General features: G+C 42.2%; 1 protein-coding gene across 13 annotated transcripts in view; it reads left to right on the top strand.

Moving 5' to 3' along the window:
- Positions 1 to 2195: 2195 nt before the first annotated feature.
- The window catches only part of LOC121963041 (leucine-rich repeat flightless-interacting protein 2-like), a 30662-nt gene continuing 14918 nt past the window's right edge, over positions 2196 to 17939 (top strand). For 3 of the 13 annotated variants that reach the window (XR_015775827.1, XR_015775819.1, XM_088074183.1), the window contains exons 1-10: positions 2196 to 3171; positions 7443 to 7529; positions 12237 to 12254; positions 12654 to 12701; positions 13871 to 13915; positions 14163 to 14213; positions 15728 to 15757; positions 16046 to 16123; positions 16276 to 16311; positions 17334 to 17459. Coding sequence is in view for 2 of the 13 variants with exons in the window: in XM_088074183.1 (XP_087930309.1) it covers positions 3082 to 3171; positions 7443 to 7529; positions 12237 to 12254; positions 12654 to 12701; positions 13871 to 13915; positions 14163 to 14213; positions 15728 to 15757; positions 16046 to 16123; positions 16276 to 16311; positions 17334 to 17459 (609 nt within the window). In the remaining 11 variants the exon portion in view is untranslated. The remainder of the gene's footprint in view (positions 3172 to 7442; positions 7530 to 12236; positions 12255 to 12653; positions 12702 to 13870; positions 13916 to 14162; positions 14214 to 15727; positions 15758 to 16045; positions 16124 to 16275; positions 16312 to 17333; positions 17460 to 17939) is intronic. The other 10 variants (XR_015775821.1, XM_088074184.1, XR_015775820.1 and 7 more) reach the window with 9 other exon arrangements.

The raw sequence follows: 17939 nt of genomic DNA, 5'->3' as shown, positions 1-17939 counted from the left end.
GGACATAAACAATTCCCAGTGTGAATTACTTTATTTTTATTTGGAATAAGAAAATGGTTGGGGGGGCCACAGGGGTCACTATCAGGGGCCAGATTTGACCTGCCGTAAACTGAGTGTCGCTACTTTTGTCCATAGAAGACTCCACGGATCCAAAGAATGAAAAGGAGCTTATATAAAAAAAAATGAATCTAAGTTGTGAGTATTTTGATGTTGGTACATTACTAACTGTGTATTTTAACTTCTGTTTCTTCACTTTCAACCTCAATGTCATCGTAAGTAGTGATACTGAGATTGCTGAATCTCAGATGCTGAGATCGCTACTGGTTATTACTTTGGTTTCCAAAAAAAAAAGGGGGTGCGGCACTTTTTCTGCCACTAGACGGCAATGCCTGTGACCAATCACACCCACCTGAAGCACTTTTTGCACTTACTAAGGGTTTTTTCCTTAAGTCTAAATTCTTGCTTGTGTTGTACGTCGCTTTGGATAAAAGCGTCTGCTAAATGACATTGTAGAATTGTAGAATTGTAGCAGTAAACAAATGCTTTTCCCCCTGAAATTTCATCTCTGTCACGTTGTGACGTCGGCCACCTCAGCTCACAGTAAATTAAAACTCGACTGTGATTTTGCTCATTTGCTGACATGTTGAATGCATTTCAGTTTTTTTACGCTGTTATTTCTACTTTAATTTCCTGTTGTGTTGTTTGTGAGTGAAGATGATGATTAAGTTAGAACTGCTGACGCAGCTGTTTTCAGCTCTGTGGACGGTTTTGTTCGGAGACAAACAGGACTGCGGTGTCTTGTCGTGTCCCCTCTTAGCTCTTTAATGCTGGTTTTAGATCAGTTTTTATTTCAGTCCACAGACTGTTTGGACTCGATAAACATCCTCCTCTGACTGACCTCACTCTCACTTCCCCAAATATTCTAAAAATTACAGAGGTTAAATGGTTTCTGTTTTGTGTTAAACAAATTCCTGGAGTACGTCCACAACCGACAAAACCCCCAGAGCGAAAAAAAAAGCCCTTCCCCTTTTTAGCCAAAGTGTGACTTTTTTAGAGATGCATTCACCACATCAGTAACACTTTTCAAAACTTCCTGCGAGTTTGAGAAGTGAGAGAAGAAACTTAGAATATTTATGACTGTTGTCTGAGCTGAACTCTAGACTGTTTTTGACACTTAAATATAAATTATTTCTGCCCGCTTACAGGACATTTTTATTTTAAACACTCAAAAATGATTTACAGCTGTGATACACTTACAGCTCGTGGGCCAAATCTGGCCCCTGATAGGGCCCCTGGTGGCCCCTAACCATTTTCTAATTCACAATAAAAGTAAAGTGATTGACACTGTGAATAGTTTTTGTCCTTTAGTCTCCATAAGGTCCAGAGTGCACAAAACAGCATCGAAATAGAGTTTTCTGATCAAAAAAAGAGCCAGTGAAGGATCCCCCACACCCCCGACAGAGGTCCTAGAGAAGACCCTAATGTCCTAAAATACTAGACATGGGAGAATGACAATAATAATAATAATAATAATAGTAGTAATAGTAATAATTTTACCTTTTTTGTTGTCCAAAAACAACATAGTATAGCATGTTGAATAAAGAAGTCGACTTTTTTTGCCTCAGCGCATTCATTAATGAATTTAAGCATTTTGTTGTATATTTTTATATATTCACTGAGACGTTAAATGTTTTTATTTATTGAAATATGTGTTTGTACAATCACATATTAATTCGTAATTTAAGCGTTTAATAATATAATTTATTTCTATTCATTTATTTAAACATAATTAATGTATTTCAGTGTTTAATTATGTCTTTATTTATTCATTTATTAATTATTTGAGCATTCAATCATATATTTACACATTCATTACATTATTTATGTAAGCATTTTATTATATAATCCTATATTTAATTATTTATTAAAGCAGTTAATTATATTATTATATTTATTTAATTATTAACAAAGGCTTTTACTATATCACGTGTTTGCTAATTTATGTAAACATTATTAATATTATTATTATTATTATTATCATAAACTAATAATTCATTTATTTAGGGTTTTAGTTAAATGTTTAAACATTTAATCACCTAATATTTTTTTAGTTTTGCGACGAAGAAAAAGCCTCGGCTTTTATTTTGAAGATGAACTTCCTGTGTGTATGTTACCATAATGTCATAACTTGACAGGTCACTTCCTCCCCTCCACAATAAGAGTCTCTTCCCTCTGCGGTGAGTCTGTCTGATGTCCTCGCACTCAGGTGTCCGGTACCGGCTCACCTGCGGCCCACCTGTGGTTCACCTGTCCCCGTGACCGCGCTCACTTCACGGTTCCGGAGCTTCACCTCACGAGCTCACAGCGCTCGCGACAGCGGCGGATTAACGAGCTCACCGTAACACCGGCGGCGCGAGACACCGAGGAGCAGACAACAACCGCACCGAGCCCCGGAGCTGCTCACCGGGCCGGGGCTGTCCGGTTCTCCGGTGCGGACGCTGCTTGGCGGGCTAACGGCAGCTAGCCGAGCCGCGCGGTATCTGAGCGGCCGCCGCTGCCGCTCCGGTCCGGTCTGAGCGCCGAGCCCCGGCGCCAGATCCACCGCCTTAACCCCGTCATTTACCGCCTCACGGCTCCGGACACCAGCCCGGCGGGTCGGAGGACTACCGGAGCCCGCTGCACCCGGCCCCGGGGAGAGCCTCCGAGCGGACCGGGAGAAGGTGACCGCCGAACTGCGGCAGAGAAACTCCGGTTTTTACCCTCGCACACCTTTTTCGGCATTTTCACGGTGTTTCAGTCTCGGTTCCGGATCTTTGGGCCTACGGGAGGTCTCTGCGGATAATTCGGCTCCGGTACCAGGTCTCCTGGTGGAGGGGAACCTGAGGTTCGGCTCGGCTCGGAAGAAGATCCAGAACCGTGAGAAAGTGACCCTGCCGGTTCGCATTAGAAAAACCCGGGTTTTAAACTTTAACCCGGGGTTATTTAGCGTTTGTGGGGGTTCTGGGTGTCCCGGGTCCGGATGTCCCGGACTACAGGAGACCTCAGGGTATAATTCGGCTCCGGGTAGAACCCTGCTGCGCCATGGGGACCCAAGGAACGGGCAGGAAGAGGATCCCGAACCGGGACAAGCTGACCGCAGAAGACGATGCTCTCAACCAGATCGCTCGAGAGGTGAGTTACTGATCGATACTATGATTGATGTGATTATTGCTGATTGATTGCTGATTATTGATCTGAAGGCGGGGAGACTACAGCTCGAGCACCGCATCGCACTGCGGGAAATCCCACAACTGCGGGTTTTTGCGGTTTCATAGAATCATACTGTCTCTTTAATGGAGCCTGGACCGGAAACAGCTGGGAGACATGAAAATAAAATCCCAGTCAATTATCAAAAATCAATGATAAACACAAATAAACACTCCGTTATAACATTGAAATCAATAAACGAAATAAAAAAACAGATTTAATTTTAAATAAATAAACATAGATAATATGATCAAATAAAAAATAATTTAATTATTATTATTAGAATTATGAGAATTAATGATCAGAAGTTATTTTAAAAAAGTTATAAAACTGAAATCACCAAATAACACAAAATGATGCAATTTAAAATGAATAAACATAACTGATAAAATCAAAATGTTTAAAATAAATGCATTATAACATAATCATGTTTTAACTATAAAGTAATAAGTATAAAAGAGACAGTGGTGGAAGAGATTGGATGAATAAATTAGCAAAAATGATTACGGACCAAAACAATAAATCGGTAAAGCTGAGTGCCCGTTAACCCTCTGAGCTCAGGCTGGATCCTGACGGTGAGTGTTTATGTGTCTGATGTTTGTGGTTTGTGTTTTAAAGAAAATCAAATCATGTTCGTACAGTATTTGAGGAAGCTGTTGAATCATGTATTCATTTTTAAAGAACCGTCTCGGGACGCACAGCTGAAATTAGATTGTCCAGCAAAGTTTGATGTTATAAATGTTCAGTTCGGGTCCCAAACATCAGGAAAGTGCTGGATGCTGACTTGATGGACATTATCTTGAATTTTAAACTTCTAAACGCAAATTATATCAGATGTTAAAGAAAAATAAATAATTTAAGAACATTTGAATGAAAATGAATAATTAGATAAAAACGTAATGCAGAACAAAATGAAAAAATGTACTGAAATAATAAAAGGAATTTAAAAAATGCAAATAATGACAATAAGAGGAAGGAGCAGGTGGGCAGGTCAGCAGACACAAAAATAAAAAATAGAGATTTAAAACAAACTAACATTCATTGAAATAATTTTCTGCTGACAGCAACACTGATTATTCAGTCTCATTTTATTTTTGATTTATTTTATTTTTTTGATTCATTCAAAAGTTTTCTGTATCATTTTATTTTAGTTTGATTCTTATCGTTTGGGTTAGTTTTATGTTGTGTTGGTATAGTTTTATATTTTGTAGCCCTTTCTTTCATTTTTGCGATGTTTTAGTGTTGGATTTATTATTATTGTTATTACTAGCTTGTTTCAGGTTTTATTCCATATTATTATTTATATGTTATTATTTGAGGTTATTTATTTAATTTTAACCCGACCAGTCAAATGTCAGAATATTGATTATATCGAATATGAAGTTGCTGTTTGGTGGCTCATATATTTGAATATTTCTGTGATGAGCAGTGTGTGTGTGTGTGTGTGTGTGTGTGTGTGTGTGTGTGTGTGTGTGTGTGTGTGTGTGTGTGTGTGTGTGTGTGTGTGTGAGTGAGTGAGTGTGAGTGAGTGAGTGAGTGAGTGAGTGAGTGAGTGTGTGTGTGTGTGTGTGTGTGTGTGTGTGTGTGTGTGTGTGTGTGTGACGTGCTCCTCTGTGCTAACAAAAGCGTCTTTATGTTCAGTGTGTGTTGTTCATGCTGTCGTCCTACATACTGAAGCTGCAGGAATGTGACACTAACTGATGAATGAGCTGCTCATTGTGTGTGTGTGTGTGTGTGTGTGTGTGTGTGTGTGTGTGTGTGTGTGTGTGTGTGTGTGTGTGTGTGTGTGTACTGGCTCTTTAGTTTCCTCATTTTAACTCTTTGTGTTGCTGGAGGTTTAAAATTGACTTAAACACTGTGATAGATGCTTTTATTGTGAAGCAGGAAGTGGTCAGGCAGAATCAGCTGATGTTTGAAAACTGGATGAGTCACACACACACACACACACACACACACACACACACACACACACACACACAGACTGTTGAACCAGTCTGTTCACTTCAGAAATGTTGCTGCTTAAATCATCTGTTTTCTGAACGAACCTGGAGGCTCTGACCTGCTGTGTGTGTGTGTCTGTGTGTGTGTGTGTGTGTGTGTGTGTGTGTGTCTGTGTGTGTGTGTGTGTGTGTGTGTGTGTGTGTGTGTGTGTGTGTGACCTCCATCCTTTAATCCTCAGCAGCACAAACATTAATCTGCATCTCAGTCTGACACACATCAACAGACAAAACAACATGACAACACAACATGACAACATGACAACACAACACGACAACACAACATGACAACACAACATGACAACATGACAACACAACATGACAACACGACAACACAACATGACAACACAACATGACAACATGACAACACAACACGACAACACAACATGACAACACAACATGACAACATGACAACACAACATGACAACACGACAACACAACATGACAACACAACATGACAACACAACATGACAACACGACAACACAACATGACAACACAACATGACAACATGACAACACAACACGACAACACAACATGACAACACAACATGACAACATGACAACACAACATGACAACACGACAACACAACATGACAACACAACATGACAACACAACATGACAACACGACAACACAACATGACAACACAACACAACATGACAACATGACAACACAACATGACAACACAACACAACATGACAACATAACATGACAACATGACAACACGACATGACAACACAACATGACAACACGACAACACAACACGACAACACAACATGACAACATGACAACACGACATGACAACACAACATGACAACATGACAACACGACAACACGACAACACAACACGACAACACAACACGACAACACAACATGACAACATGATAACACGACAACACAACACGACAACGCAACACGACAACACGACAACACAACATGACAACATGACAACACAACATGACAACACAACATGACAACACGACAACACAACATGACAACACGACAACACAACATGACAACATGACAACACTACACATCAACGCGACACGACAACACAACACACGCACGTTTGAACGCACGCGTGCGTCGAGCGAACACTAAGCGTGCTTTATTAAAACGGTGGCGTGCAGGTGAAGCAGTGAGGGAGAGGATAAATGCTGGTCTTTATTTGGGTTCAGGCCCTCAGGGGGAAAACGAGACAGAGACGGAGACAGACGCAGACAGAGACAGACGCAGATACAGACGCAGATACAGAGGAGACAGAGACAGAGACAGACGCAGATACAGAGGAGACAGAGACAGAGACAGACGCAGAGACAGAGACAGACGCAGAGAGACAGACAGAGACAGACGCAGAGAGACAGACAGAGACAGACGCAGAGACAGAGACAGACGCAGATACAGAGACAGACACAGATGCAGAGACAGACACAGACACAGAGACAGACACAGATGCAGAGACAGACACAGAGACAGACGCAGAGACAGACACAGAGACAGACACAGATGCAGAGACAGACACAGAGACAGACGCAGAGACAGACGCAGAGACAGACACAGAGACAGAGACAGACAGAGAGCTCACAGGCTCATCAGGTGTGGCTCAGGGAGTGTCTCCTGCTGCAGAGACAACTGGACTGTCCACATTCCTCCTGCAGGAGACACAGAGGTAGACAGACAGAGAGACATAAATATATCTGTATTTGACATGTGTATATATGTGTATATATGTGTGTGTGTATATATGTATATGTGTGTGTGTGTGTGTGTGTGTATGTATATAAATTATTTGTGGTGTTTTGTGTCCAGCTGTTCCTCAGACAGGTACCGTCTGTGATGAGATCATTCAGTGTATCGATCTGATTATTGATCCGTGGAAACATCCGGAACAGCTTTGTTTGTTTGTTTGTTTGTTTGTTTGTTTTTGGAGGAAACTAAATTCAGAAACTCTCCAGGGATGTTTAATTAACCTTTTAACAGTTTTTCATTAAAATATAATATTGATCTTTGTTATGGAGATAATTGATTATTGATCATCAAAACTAATGTGTCTGTGTGTGTGTGTGTGTGTGTGTGTGTCTGTGTGTGTCTATGTGTGTATGTCTGTGTGTCTCTGTGTATGCGTGTGTGTGTGTATGTTTGTGTCTGTGTGTCTGTGTGTGTCTGTGTGTGTCTGTGTGTGTCTGTGTGTGTGTGTTAGGCGGAGGCACGGCTGGCGGCGAAGCGAGCGGCGAGGGCGGAGGCTCGAGAGATCCGGATGAAGGAGCTGGAGAGACAGCAGAAAGAGGTGAGGACGCTTTTATGCTGAAAGAACTTCCTGTCACCTGGTTTATTGTGAAAGAATCTGACAGATTGTCGGTTGAAACACAAACAACTAAACGATACATTTTTGTGTTTCTACAGTTTTTGTTTTGCCCCTTTACTTAAGAAAGGTTTTCAAAAAGAGAAAAAGGTTTAGGTACAGAAAAATAAATCACAAAAAATTAGAAAATAAAATGTATATTATCAACATTTGAAGAATAAATACTACACATAAACATATCAATATTATTTGAAATATTTCTATATTTAATAATTAAATTATATAATGTTTGTGTGTCCAGTTTTTGTTTTGCGTCTTTACATAAGAAAAGAAAGTTTAAAGACACAAAAATGTGAAAAATGAAATGCAAAAACTATATTTTAAAAATCCAAAGTGAAATTTACATATTTTTAATAAATGTTTTAAAAATATATATGAATGTTATGCGTTAAATACAAAAAAATGTCAGAAAAAGGCGTACAAGTCCTTTTTTAAAGTTACAAAAAGGAATAGGGTTAAGAAACAGAAAAATAAGGTATTTTAAAATAAAAACATGTTAAAAAAGCAGTTTAAACAGTACAAATGTAAAACCAAGTTTTTTTTATTATTGTTAAAAATAAATAGTACACATAAAATGAAATAAATAAAAAGTATAAATGCTTTTCAAAAAGTTAAAAAAGAAATGAGGTTAAGACACACAAAGGCAAATCAGAAAAATAAAAACTAAAGATATTTTAAAAGTGAAAATATAGAAATAATTTTTTTATTATTGGTAAAAACAAACAGTTTACGTAAAATACAAAAAAAGTATAAATACTTTTTAAAAAGTAAAAAAGAAAAAAGAATTAAGGTTAAGACCACAAAACCAACCGAGAGGTTGAATTGAAGAAGAGATTGAAGTGAAGCTGAAGCTGAAGCTGAAGTGAAGCTGAAGCTGAAGTGAAGCTGAAGTGAAGCTGAAGTGCAGCTGAAGTGAAGCTGAAGTGAAGCTGAAGTGCAGCTGAAGTGAAGCTGAAGTGAAGCTGAAGTGCAGCTGAAGTGCAGCTGAAGTGAAGCTGAAGTGCAGCTGAAGTGAAGCTGAAGTGCAGCTGAAGTGCAGCTGAAGTGCAGCTGAAGTGAAGCTGAAGTGCAGCTGAAGTGAAGCTGAAGTGCAGCTGAAGTGCAGCTGAAGTGAAGCTGAAGTGCAGCTGAAGTGCAGCTGAAGTGCAGCTGAAGTGCAGCTGAAGGGAAGCTGAAGTGCAGCTGAAGTGCAGCTGAAGTGAAGCTGAAGTGCAGCTGAAGTGCAGCTGAAGTGAAGCTGAAGTGCAGCTGAAGTGAAGCTGAAGTGAAGCTGAAGTACAGCTGAAGTGAAGCTGAAGTGAAGCTGAAGTGCAGCTGAAGTGAAGCTGAAGTGCAGCTGAAGTGCAGCTGAAGTGCAGCTGAAGTGAAGCTGAAGTGCAGCTGAAGTGAAGCTGAAGTGAAGCTGAAGTGAAGCTGAAGTACAGCTGAAGTGAAGCTGAAGTGCAGCTGAAGTGCAGCTGAAGTGAAGCTGAAATGCAGCTGAAGTGAAGCTGAAGTGAAGCTGAAGTGCAGCTGAAGTGCAGCTGAAGTGAAGCTGAAGTACAGCTGAAGTGAAGCTGAAGTGCAGCTGAAGTGCAGCTGAAGTGCAGCTGAAGTGACGCTGAAGTGAAGCTGAAGTACAGCTGAAGTGAAGCTGAAGTGAAGCTGAAGTACAGCTGAAGTGAAGCTGAAGTGAAGCTGAAGTGCAGCTGAAGTGAAGCTGAAGTGCAGCTGAAGTGCAGCTGAAGTGCAGCTGAAGTGAAGCTGAAGTACAGCTGAAGTGAAGCTGAAGTGAAGCTGAAGTGCAGCTGAAGTGAAGCTGAAGTGCAGCTGAAGTGCAGCTGAAGTGAAGCTGAAGTGAAGCTGAAGTGCAGCTGAAGTGAAGCTGAAGTGCAGCTGAAGTGCAGCTGAAGTGAAGCTGAAGTGCAGCTGAAGTGAAGCTGAAGTACAGCTGAAGTGAAGCTGAAGTGCAGCTGAAGTGCAGCTGAAGTGAAGCTGAAGTACAGCTGAAGTGAAGCTGAAGTGAAGCTGAAGTACAGCTGAAGTGAAGCTGAAGTACAGCTGAAGTGCAGCTGAAGTGCAGCTGAAGTGCAGCTGAAGTGCAGCTGAAGTGAAGCTGAAGTGAAGCTGAAGTACAGCTGAAGTGAAGCTGAAGTGCAGCTGGAGTGCAGCTGAAGTGCAGCTGAAGTGCAGCTGAAGTCCAGCTGAAGTGAAGCTGAAGTGAAGCTGAAGTGAAGCTGAAGTACAGCTGAAGTGCAGCTGACTCAGCGAGCCGCTCTCTGATCTGAAGCTGGCTGCCTCCTGAGTATTTTGGGGATAACTGTATTGATAGGTTTCTGTGGAGGGTCACATGATGCAGAGGAGGTCTTGTGGAGTCAGAGTGGGGTCAAAGGTCAGGCTGTGAGGTAACAGTGCGTGTGAATGTGCTTTAATCAGTCAGCAGCTTCACGCTGAGTCTCTGCGCTCTGGATCTCTGTGTTTCTCTGCGGTGAGTCGAATATTTTCACTGTTTTATCAAAAAAGCGACACTTTAAATACCACAGCGGGCTAATTTTAGCTCCACGATAACAAAAGAAAAAGTCAAGATAAAAGTAAAGATAAAAAACACAAAATGTATCAGTTTAATATACAAATAGTTACAATAAATATATTTATGTATGTTATATTTACTTTATTTAAGGATTTATACTTTTATTTATTTATTTTTATTTATACTTTTCCCAACATTTTTTGGTATTTCATGTATACTATTTTTTAAATTTCTAAATTTTCTAAATTTCTTTACATTTTCACTTTTAAAATATTGTGGGTTAGGGTTTTTTGCATTTTGTTGTGGAACTCAATACTTTTTACAGTGCTTTTTACAAGTATTTGTTTTAATTTTTTATACCTGTGGATATTGTATTTGTTCAAATTATTTACCATTTTAGCGTATGTTAACTCGGTATGAAAGGGTTTCGTTTTTAAACCTTTTTTTTTTTAAGACAGTTTGTATTTAATGTCTGCTGTTTTTTTTTTATTATTTATTATTATTCATTTTTAATATATATTTTCAAAAATGTGTTTTTTAAAAGAAATTAGTTTCCATCTATGGTAATTTAAAATCTCTTTTACCTTTAATTAATTTTATTAAAAGTTTTTTTTTAAATCAAGTTAAAAAAGTATTTTAAATGTGAAAGTTAAGCTAAAAACCTATATTAATTAGTTATAGCTAGTAATAGTCTACTAAAATATATTGGAGATACAAAACCAAAATAGTAACAACATTAAAAAATATATGATTCAATTATTTTACTTAATGAAATAGTTCTACTAATATTAATGTTCTTAATGTATAATATTTATGTTTATTTATTTTCAACATTTGTTAAAATAATAACAAATGTTTAACATTTGTTAAACATTTGTTATTATTTTATATTCAGTGTAAATTAAAAACAAAACAAAACATAGAAATAGCTGTCTTTTTATTTATCAGAATCTCCTTAAAACAGCAGCTAGTTTAAAAAGATTTATTTATAGTTATGTGTCAATAAAACACTGTACATCTTTCCAAAAAATGTAAAAGTTACATCAACGAAACGATCTCTTTTTAAAAAGGGAGAAGATTAATTTGTTTTATTCTGCTGTAACATCCAAACTTTTTGAATGAGCTGATTGAAACAAAAGAACGTGGAAGTCAGGGAGGATTTCAGAAGTTTTCATGTGTTTGTGCAGAATATTCAGTTCAGATTTACTGAACTAACTATTTATCAGCTGTAAAACATTAACATGTCAACACTGTCAAACGTCGAGCAGCAAAAAGCTGAAATCCAAAACTGATTTCAGAGTTTAGGATCTGAAGCTTGACCGTCAGGTTTCTGATGTTTGACATGACGTTTAACACGTCAAACTGAACGAGAGATGAACTTCTAAAGAACTTTTGGGTGTGAATGCTGGATGTTGAAAAGCTGACGCTAGACTGCAATGCTGATTTAAACATTGAAGTAATACCATTAAGGTGTGAATGATGTCGAATATTTTCAGGTTTATTGAAAAGCTGACGTGGGACTGCGTTGAGGGCTTTGAAAGTGGAATAACACCAATAATGATATTAAAAATAATAAGGAATATTTTATTTTTTCTTGATAAGCTGATGCTAAACTGCAGTGCTAGCTTTAAAGGTTGAATTACACCATAAAGTATAAAAATGTGGAGTATTTTAGATGTTTTTTGAAAAGCTGACACTAAAATGCTGCGCTGGGTTAGATGTGTATGAATGTCAGTCAACAGCTGAATGTTAAATGATACCAAATGTGTGAAGAATTGTAAAGGTTTCTTGAAAAGCTGATGCTAAACTTCAATGCTGACTTTAAAAGCTGAACACAACAGTTAACGTATAAAGCCGTGTCATGTCAAAGTGGATCAGCTGCGTGTGAATGTCAGTGAAAAGCTGAATGATTTCAGTGCTGTGAATATTTAAAGGTTTTTGAAAAGTGCTGCGCTAAATGTGAGAAGAAGCTGAATTCTGTTTCTGTGAAGTTCGTGTGACAGAGGCGGAGGTTTCACTGCCGAAAAGTGTATTTTCAGCCGTCCTCAGCACTATCTCACCTGTCTCACCTGGTGTCTCTAACCTGCGGTCTGTCCTCTTGTGTCTCCTCCCGCCTCCTGTAGCTGTTTCACAGCCACAAGGTACAACTGACCGACCTCTGCTCTCCACTTTCAACACTCACACGCCGCCCTGCTCCCTGCTGCGTTTGTTTTAATTCCTTTCACAGGACGGTTAAAACAAACGCACCTCCAGTTTTTCTCCTTAAATGTCGAGTTTCATTCTGTTCATCTGTTCTAACACTTTGTCTTCTTCTTCCTCTTCCTCCTCCTCCTGCTCCTCCTCTTCCTCCTCTTGCTCCTCTTGCTCCTCCTCTTCCTCTTCCTCCTTCTCCTCCTCCCTCTCCTCTCCCTCTTCCTGCTCCTCCTCTTACTCTTCTTCCTCCTGCTCCTCCTCTGCCTTATCTTCCTCTTCCTCTTCCTTATCTTCCTCTTCTTCCTGCTCCTCCTGCTCCTCCTCTTCCTCCTCTGTTTCTGCCACAGAAGTATTATGGTCTGGATAGTAAGTGGGGTCACATTGAGCAGTGGATGGTAGGACTCCTCTTCCTCCTGCTGTAGTGTTCTGGTCTCATGAAAACCTTCAAACTGATTTCTCTGATCCAGATCCAGATCCAGATCCAGATCCAGATCCAGTGTGCTCACTGGGACAGTTGGGAGGTTTTCGTGCGTGTGTGTGTGTGTGTGTGTGTGTGTGTGTCTGTGTGTGTGTGTGTGTGTGTGTGTGTGTGTGTGTGTGTGTGTATGTATGTGCGTGCATGCTGTTTGTTGTTGTTTATCAGCGGTGACAGACAGACTCCCACGAGGATTATCAGCCTGTTTAATCCTTGTCTGACAGATAATCTGACTCTCACTTCAGATCACACACACGCTGCACGCACACACACACGCTGCACGCATGCTGCACGCACACACGCACGCACGCTGCACGCACGCTGCACGCACGCTGCACGCACGCTACACGCACGCTGCACGCACGCTACACGCACGCTGCACGCACGCTGCACACACGCTGCACATTTTATTTAAAAAAATCTCATATCGATAATATTGTACTGATTATTTTTAATATATTTTAATTAATTTTAATTAAAATTTAAAAATTTAATTACATTTTTGGGCACTTTCATAATTGAGTCTATTTATTGATTTGGTTAATTTATATATATATATATATATATATATATATATATTTCAATTTTATTGTTTTTTTTATTGTTTATTTTGTAGTAATTTTAACATAATTTCCTTTTAAATTATTTTTAATTAAATATATATATGGTTATATTCATTAAGTTATTAATATTTTAGTAATTATTAAAAGTAATGTTTAATTTGCACTTTTATATTGATTTCTTTTATTTCTATTTTATGCCTATTTTTAATTCATTTAATATAGGTATATATAGGTATATGTACATAATTTCATTTTTTTTTTGGTATTTTTTGATAAAAGAAACTTGTTTTATTCATTATATTATATTAGTTATTGTATTAATATCCTAGTAATGCATTTTAAAGTTTATTTTGCATTTTATTCTTTAAGTCCATGTGCAGTGCCGCCCATGAGCATGTCTGACAGGTTCCTCAGATTGATTATGTGTGGGGTCCCTGGGTTGTGTCTGTCAGGTAGAGTCTCTTCTTCTTCTCTTATTTTCAGCTCTTTAACTCGTGTGTTCTGTTTCTTCTTCGTGGCCTTTCAGGAGGACAGTGAGCGGTATTCTCGCCACTCACGGAGACACGCTTCGGTCTGTATCTCTTCTTCTGCTTCATCTTCGTCTTCTTCGTCTGTCTGTCCTCTTCCTCACTTAAGTTTCATCTTCTAAGTTGGACTTTAGTCTTTTACTTAAGATAGTTAAAGGACCGGTACCAGGGGCAAGTTAAGGTCATGGTCCTTGAGCAGTCGGGTGGACCTGGTTTCAGTGTGTGTGTGTGTGTGTGTGTGTGTGTGTGTGTGTGTGTGTGTGTGTTAACCTGTTGTTTGTGTGTTTGCAGATGTCGGACGATGAAGAGAGGATGTCTGTGGGGAGTCGAGGCAGCCTCAGGGTGAGTCTCACTAACACACCACCGGTTCTCTGGGGCTAGCTTTGTGGGGTGGGCTCTGTAGGGGCTGGTTCTGTGGGGCCGTCTCTGTAGGGGCCGGCTCTGTGGGGCCGTATCTATAGGGGCTGGCTCTGTGGGGCTGTCTCTGTAGGGGCTGGCTCTGTGGGGCTGGTTCTGTGGGGCTGTCTCTAGGGGGGCTGGCTCTTTGGGGCTGGTTCTGTGGGGCTGTCGCTGTCGGGGCTGTCTCTGTTGGGGCTGGTTCTGTGGGGCTGTCTCTGTAGGGGCTGGTTCTGTGGGGCTGTCTCTGTGGGGCTGTCTCTATGGTGGCTGTCTCTATAGGGGCTGGTTCTGTGGGGCTGTCTCTATGGTGGCTGTCTCTATAGGGGCTGTCTCTGTAGGGGCTGGCTCTGTGGGGCTGGTTCTGTGGGGCTGTCTCTGTAGGGGCCGGCTCTGTGGGGCTGTCTCTATAGGAGCTGGTTCTGTGGGGCTGGCTCTGTGGGGCTGTCTCTGTGGGGCTGTATCTATAGGGGCTATCTCTGTAGGGGCTGGTTCTGTGGGGCTGTCTCTATAGGGGCTGTCTCTGTAGGGGCTGGTTCTGTGGGGCTGGTTCTGTGGGGCTGTCTCTGTAGGGGCTGGCTCTGTGGGGCTGTCTCTGTAGGGGCTGGCTCTGTGGGGCTGGTTCTGTGGGGCTGTCTCTATGGGGGCTGTCTCTGTAGGGGCTGGCTCTGTGGGGCTGTCTCTATGGTGGCTGTCTCTGTAGGGGCTGGTTCTGTGGGGCTGTCTCTATAGGGGCTGTCTCTGTGGGGCTGTCTCTATGGTGGCTGTCTCTATAGGGGCTGGTTCTGTGGGGCTGTCTCTGTAGGGGCTGGCTCTGTGGGGCTGGTTCTGTGGGGCTGTCTCTGTAGGGGCTGGCTCTGTGGGGCTGTGTCTGTAGGGGTTGGTTCTGTGGGGCTGTCTCTGTAGGGGCTGGCTCTGTGGGGCTGTCTCTGTAGGGGCTGGCTCTGTGGGGCTGTCTCTATAGGGGCTGGTTCTGTGGGGCTGTCTCTATAGGGGCTGTCTCTGTAGGGGCTGGTTCTGTGGGGCTGTCTCTATAGGGGCTGTCTCTGTGGGGCTGTCTCTATGGTGGCTGTCTCTATAGGGGCTGGTTCTGTGGGGCTGGTTCTGTGGGGCTGTCTCTATAGGGGCTGTCTCTATAGGGGCTGGTTCTGTGGGGCTGTCTCTATAGGGGCTGTCTCTGTAGGGGCTGGTTCTGTGGGGCTGTCTCTGTAGGGGCTGGCTCTGTGGGGCTGTCTCTGTAGGGGCTGGTTCTGTGGGGCTGGTTCTGTGGGGCTGTCTCTGTAGGGGCTGGCTCTGTGGGGCTGGTTCTGTTGGGCTGTCTCTGTAGGGGCTGGTTCTGTTGGGCTGTCTCTGTAGGGGCTGGTTCTGTGGGGTGGGGCTGTCTCTATAGGGGCTGTCTCTGTAGGGGCTGTGTCTTTAGGGGCTGGCTCTGAAGTCTTGTTGTGTCTTCTTCTCTGCAGCCCTCAGCGCATCGCTCTCTCAGCTACAGGGTCGGTCCATGACATCATTTCCTGTCTATTGTCAGTGTAGATCAGCCAGTAGTGTCAGCAGCTCTGATTGGGCGGCTGATTGTCAGCTCGTCCAATCAGAGCTTGTGTTGCTAGAAGGTAGACTCAGACTGTGTTGTGTACTGACCCTTTAGTTTGCCTCAGCGATCGACTGTTTTCTTTTCTGGTTATTTGAACTAACACAACTGTTCTCTCTGTTTTTACTTCCTCTTTTCCATCCGTCCTCCCTCTGCACCTCCCTCTGACTCCTCCCTCTGCCCCCCCCCCCAGCCTTCAGACTACAGTGGTTTTTTTGGCTCCAGCTCTCGGGCCTCCTCCAGGGCCAGTTCAGCTCGTGCCAGCCCAGTGGTGAGCTCCCACTGTCTGTCTGAGTGTGCTCCCCTCTGTCCTCTGGTTCTCCTCTGGTTCTCCTCCTCCTCGGGTCCTCCTCTGTGTGTCGTTGTAGAATCATGTGTGTAGGTGGTGTGTGTTTGTTGCTGACAGTGTGTTTGTGTATTCAGGTGGAGGAGAAACCTGACAGAGATTTTCTGGACAAAGTGAGAAAAAACTCGAACATTATTTCAAACATGTTTTCCTTCACTGCTTATTGTAGTTCACTGATGTCTCCTCCTCCTCTCTCCTCTCTCCTCCTCTTCCTCCTCCTCTCTCCTCTCTCCTCCTCTTCCTCTCTCCTCCTCCTCCTCCTCTCTCCTCTTCTCTCCTCTCTCCTCCTCCTCTCTCTTCTCTCCTCTCTCTCCTCCTCCTCTCTCCTCTCTCCTCTCTCCTCCTCCTCTCTCTTCTCTCCTCTCTCTCCTCCTCCTCCTCTCTCTTCTCTCCTCTCTCTCCTCCTCTCCTCCTCCTCTCTCCTCCTCCTCCTCTCCTCTCTCCTCCTCCTCTTCCTCTTCTCTCCTCCTCCTCCTCCTCCTCTCTCCTCCTCCCCCTCCTCCTCCTCTTCTCTCCTCCTCCTCTCTCCTCTCTCTCTCCTCCTCTCTCCTCCTCCTCTCCCCTCCTCTCTCTTCTCTCCTCTCTCTCTCCTCCTCCTCTCTCTCTTCTCTCCTCTCTCCTCCCTCTCCTCCTCCTCTCTCCTCTCCTCTCTCTCTCTCCTCCTCCTCCTCTTCCTCTTCTCCCCTCCTCCTCCTCCTCCTCCTCTCTCCTCCTCCTCCTCCTCTTCCTCTTCTCTCCTCCTCCTCTCTCCTCCTCCTCTCCCCTCCTCTCTCTTCTCTCCTCCCTCTTCTCTCTTCCCTCCTCCTCCTCCCCCTCTCTCTTCTCCTCTCTCTCCTCTCCTCTCTCCTCTCTCTCCTCTCCCTCCTCCTCCTCTTCCTCCTCTTTCCTCTCTCCTCCTCCTCCTCTCTCCTCTCTCCTCCTCCTCCCTCTTCTCCCCCCCTCTCCTCCCCCCCTCTCCTCCTCCTCTCTCCTCCTCTCTCTTCTCTCCTCTCTCTTCTCTCTTCTCTCCTCCTCCTCCTCCTCTCTCTTCTCTCCTCTCTCTCCTCCTCCTCCTCCTCTCTCTCCTCCTCCTCCTCCTCCTCTCTCTCCTCCTCCTCCTCCTCCTCCTCCTCCTCCTCCTCCCCCTCCTCCTCAGGGCTCGAGGACGGCCTCTACGCTGTCCGCCGCCACGCTGGCGTCTCTGGGCGGGGCTTCGTCCCGCAGAGGAAGCTGTGACACGTCGTTCTCGGTGGAGACGGAGGCGTCAATCAGAGACATGAAGGTACAAAAAGTTTTTAATTTGAAATTTTCTGAACTTAATTCGGAGACAAAAAGGCATTTCAACTTTTACATTTTTTTTACATAGAATGATGATGATAATTAGAATGTTTTCATGATTATACATGAAATATAAATGAATACATAAATAAATAAAAACATGAATAAAACTATCATAAAAATGATGATATGAATAAAAATTGCTAAAGTAAAAAAGTGCGTTAAAGATTCTCTGGCAGTAAAATAAATAATAAATAGTAAAATTCAAAAATTAAAAATAATTGTAATAATAGAAAAAGAAATAACAAAGGACTCTCTGGCAGTATAATAATAATAATAAAAAATAACAACAATAATACAAACAAAAATAGTAATTACGTTACTGTGGTTGGGGCTCTTTGGCAGTAAAATAAAAGAAAAATAAAAGCGGTGCGGATATTGCTGTGTTAATGACTGCCATGCTTAATAATAATAATAATGATGA

Source organism: Plectropomus leopardus, chromosome 24 (assembly GCF_026936395.1).
Source record: "Plectropomus leopardus strain MGB_pleo_1.0 chromosome 24, ASM2693639v1, whole genome shotgun sequence".
Classification (NCBI taxonomy): domain Eukaryota; kingdom Metazoa; phylum Chordata; class Actinopteri; order Perciformes; family Serranidae; genus Plectropomus; species Plectropomus leopardus.
Note: the sequence above shows the minus strand (reverse complement) of the source record. Positions and strands in the feature narration are given on the sequence as shown.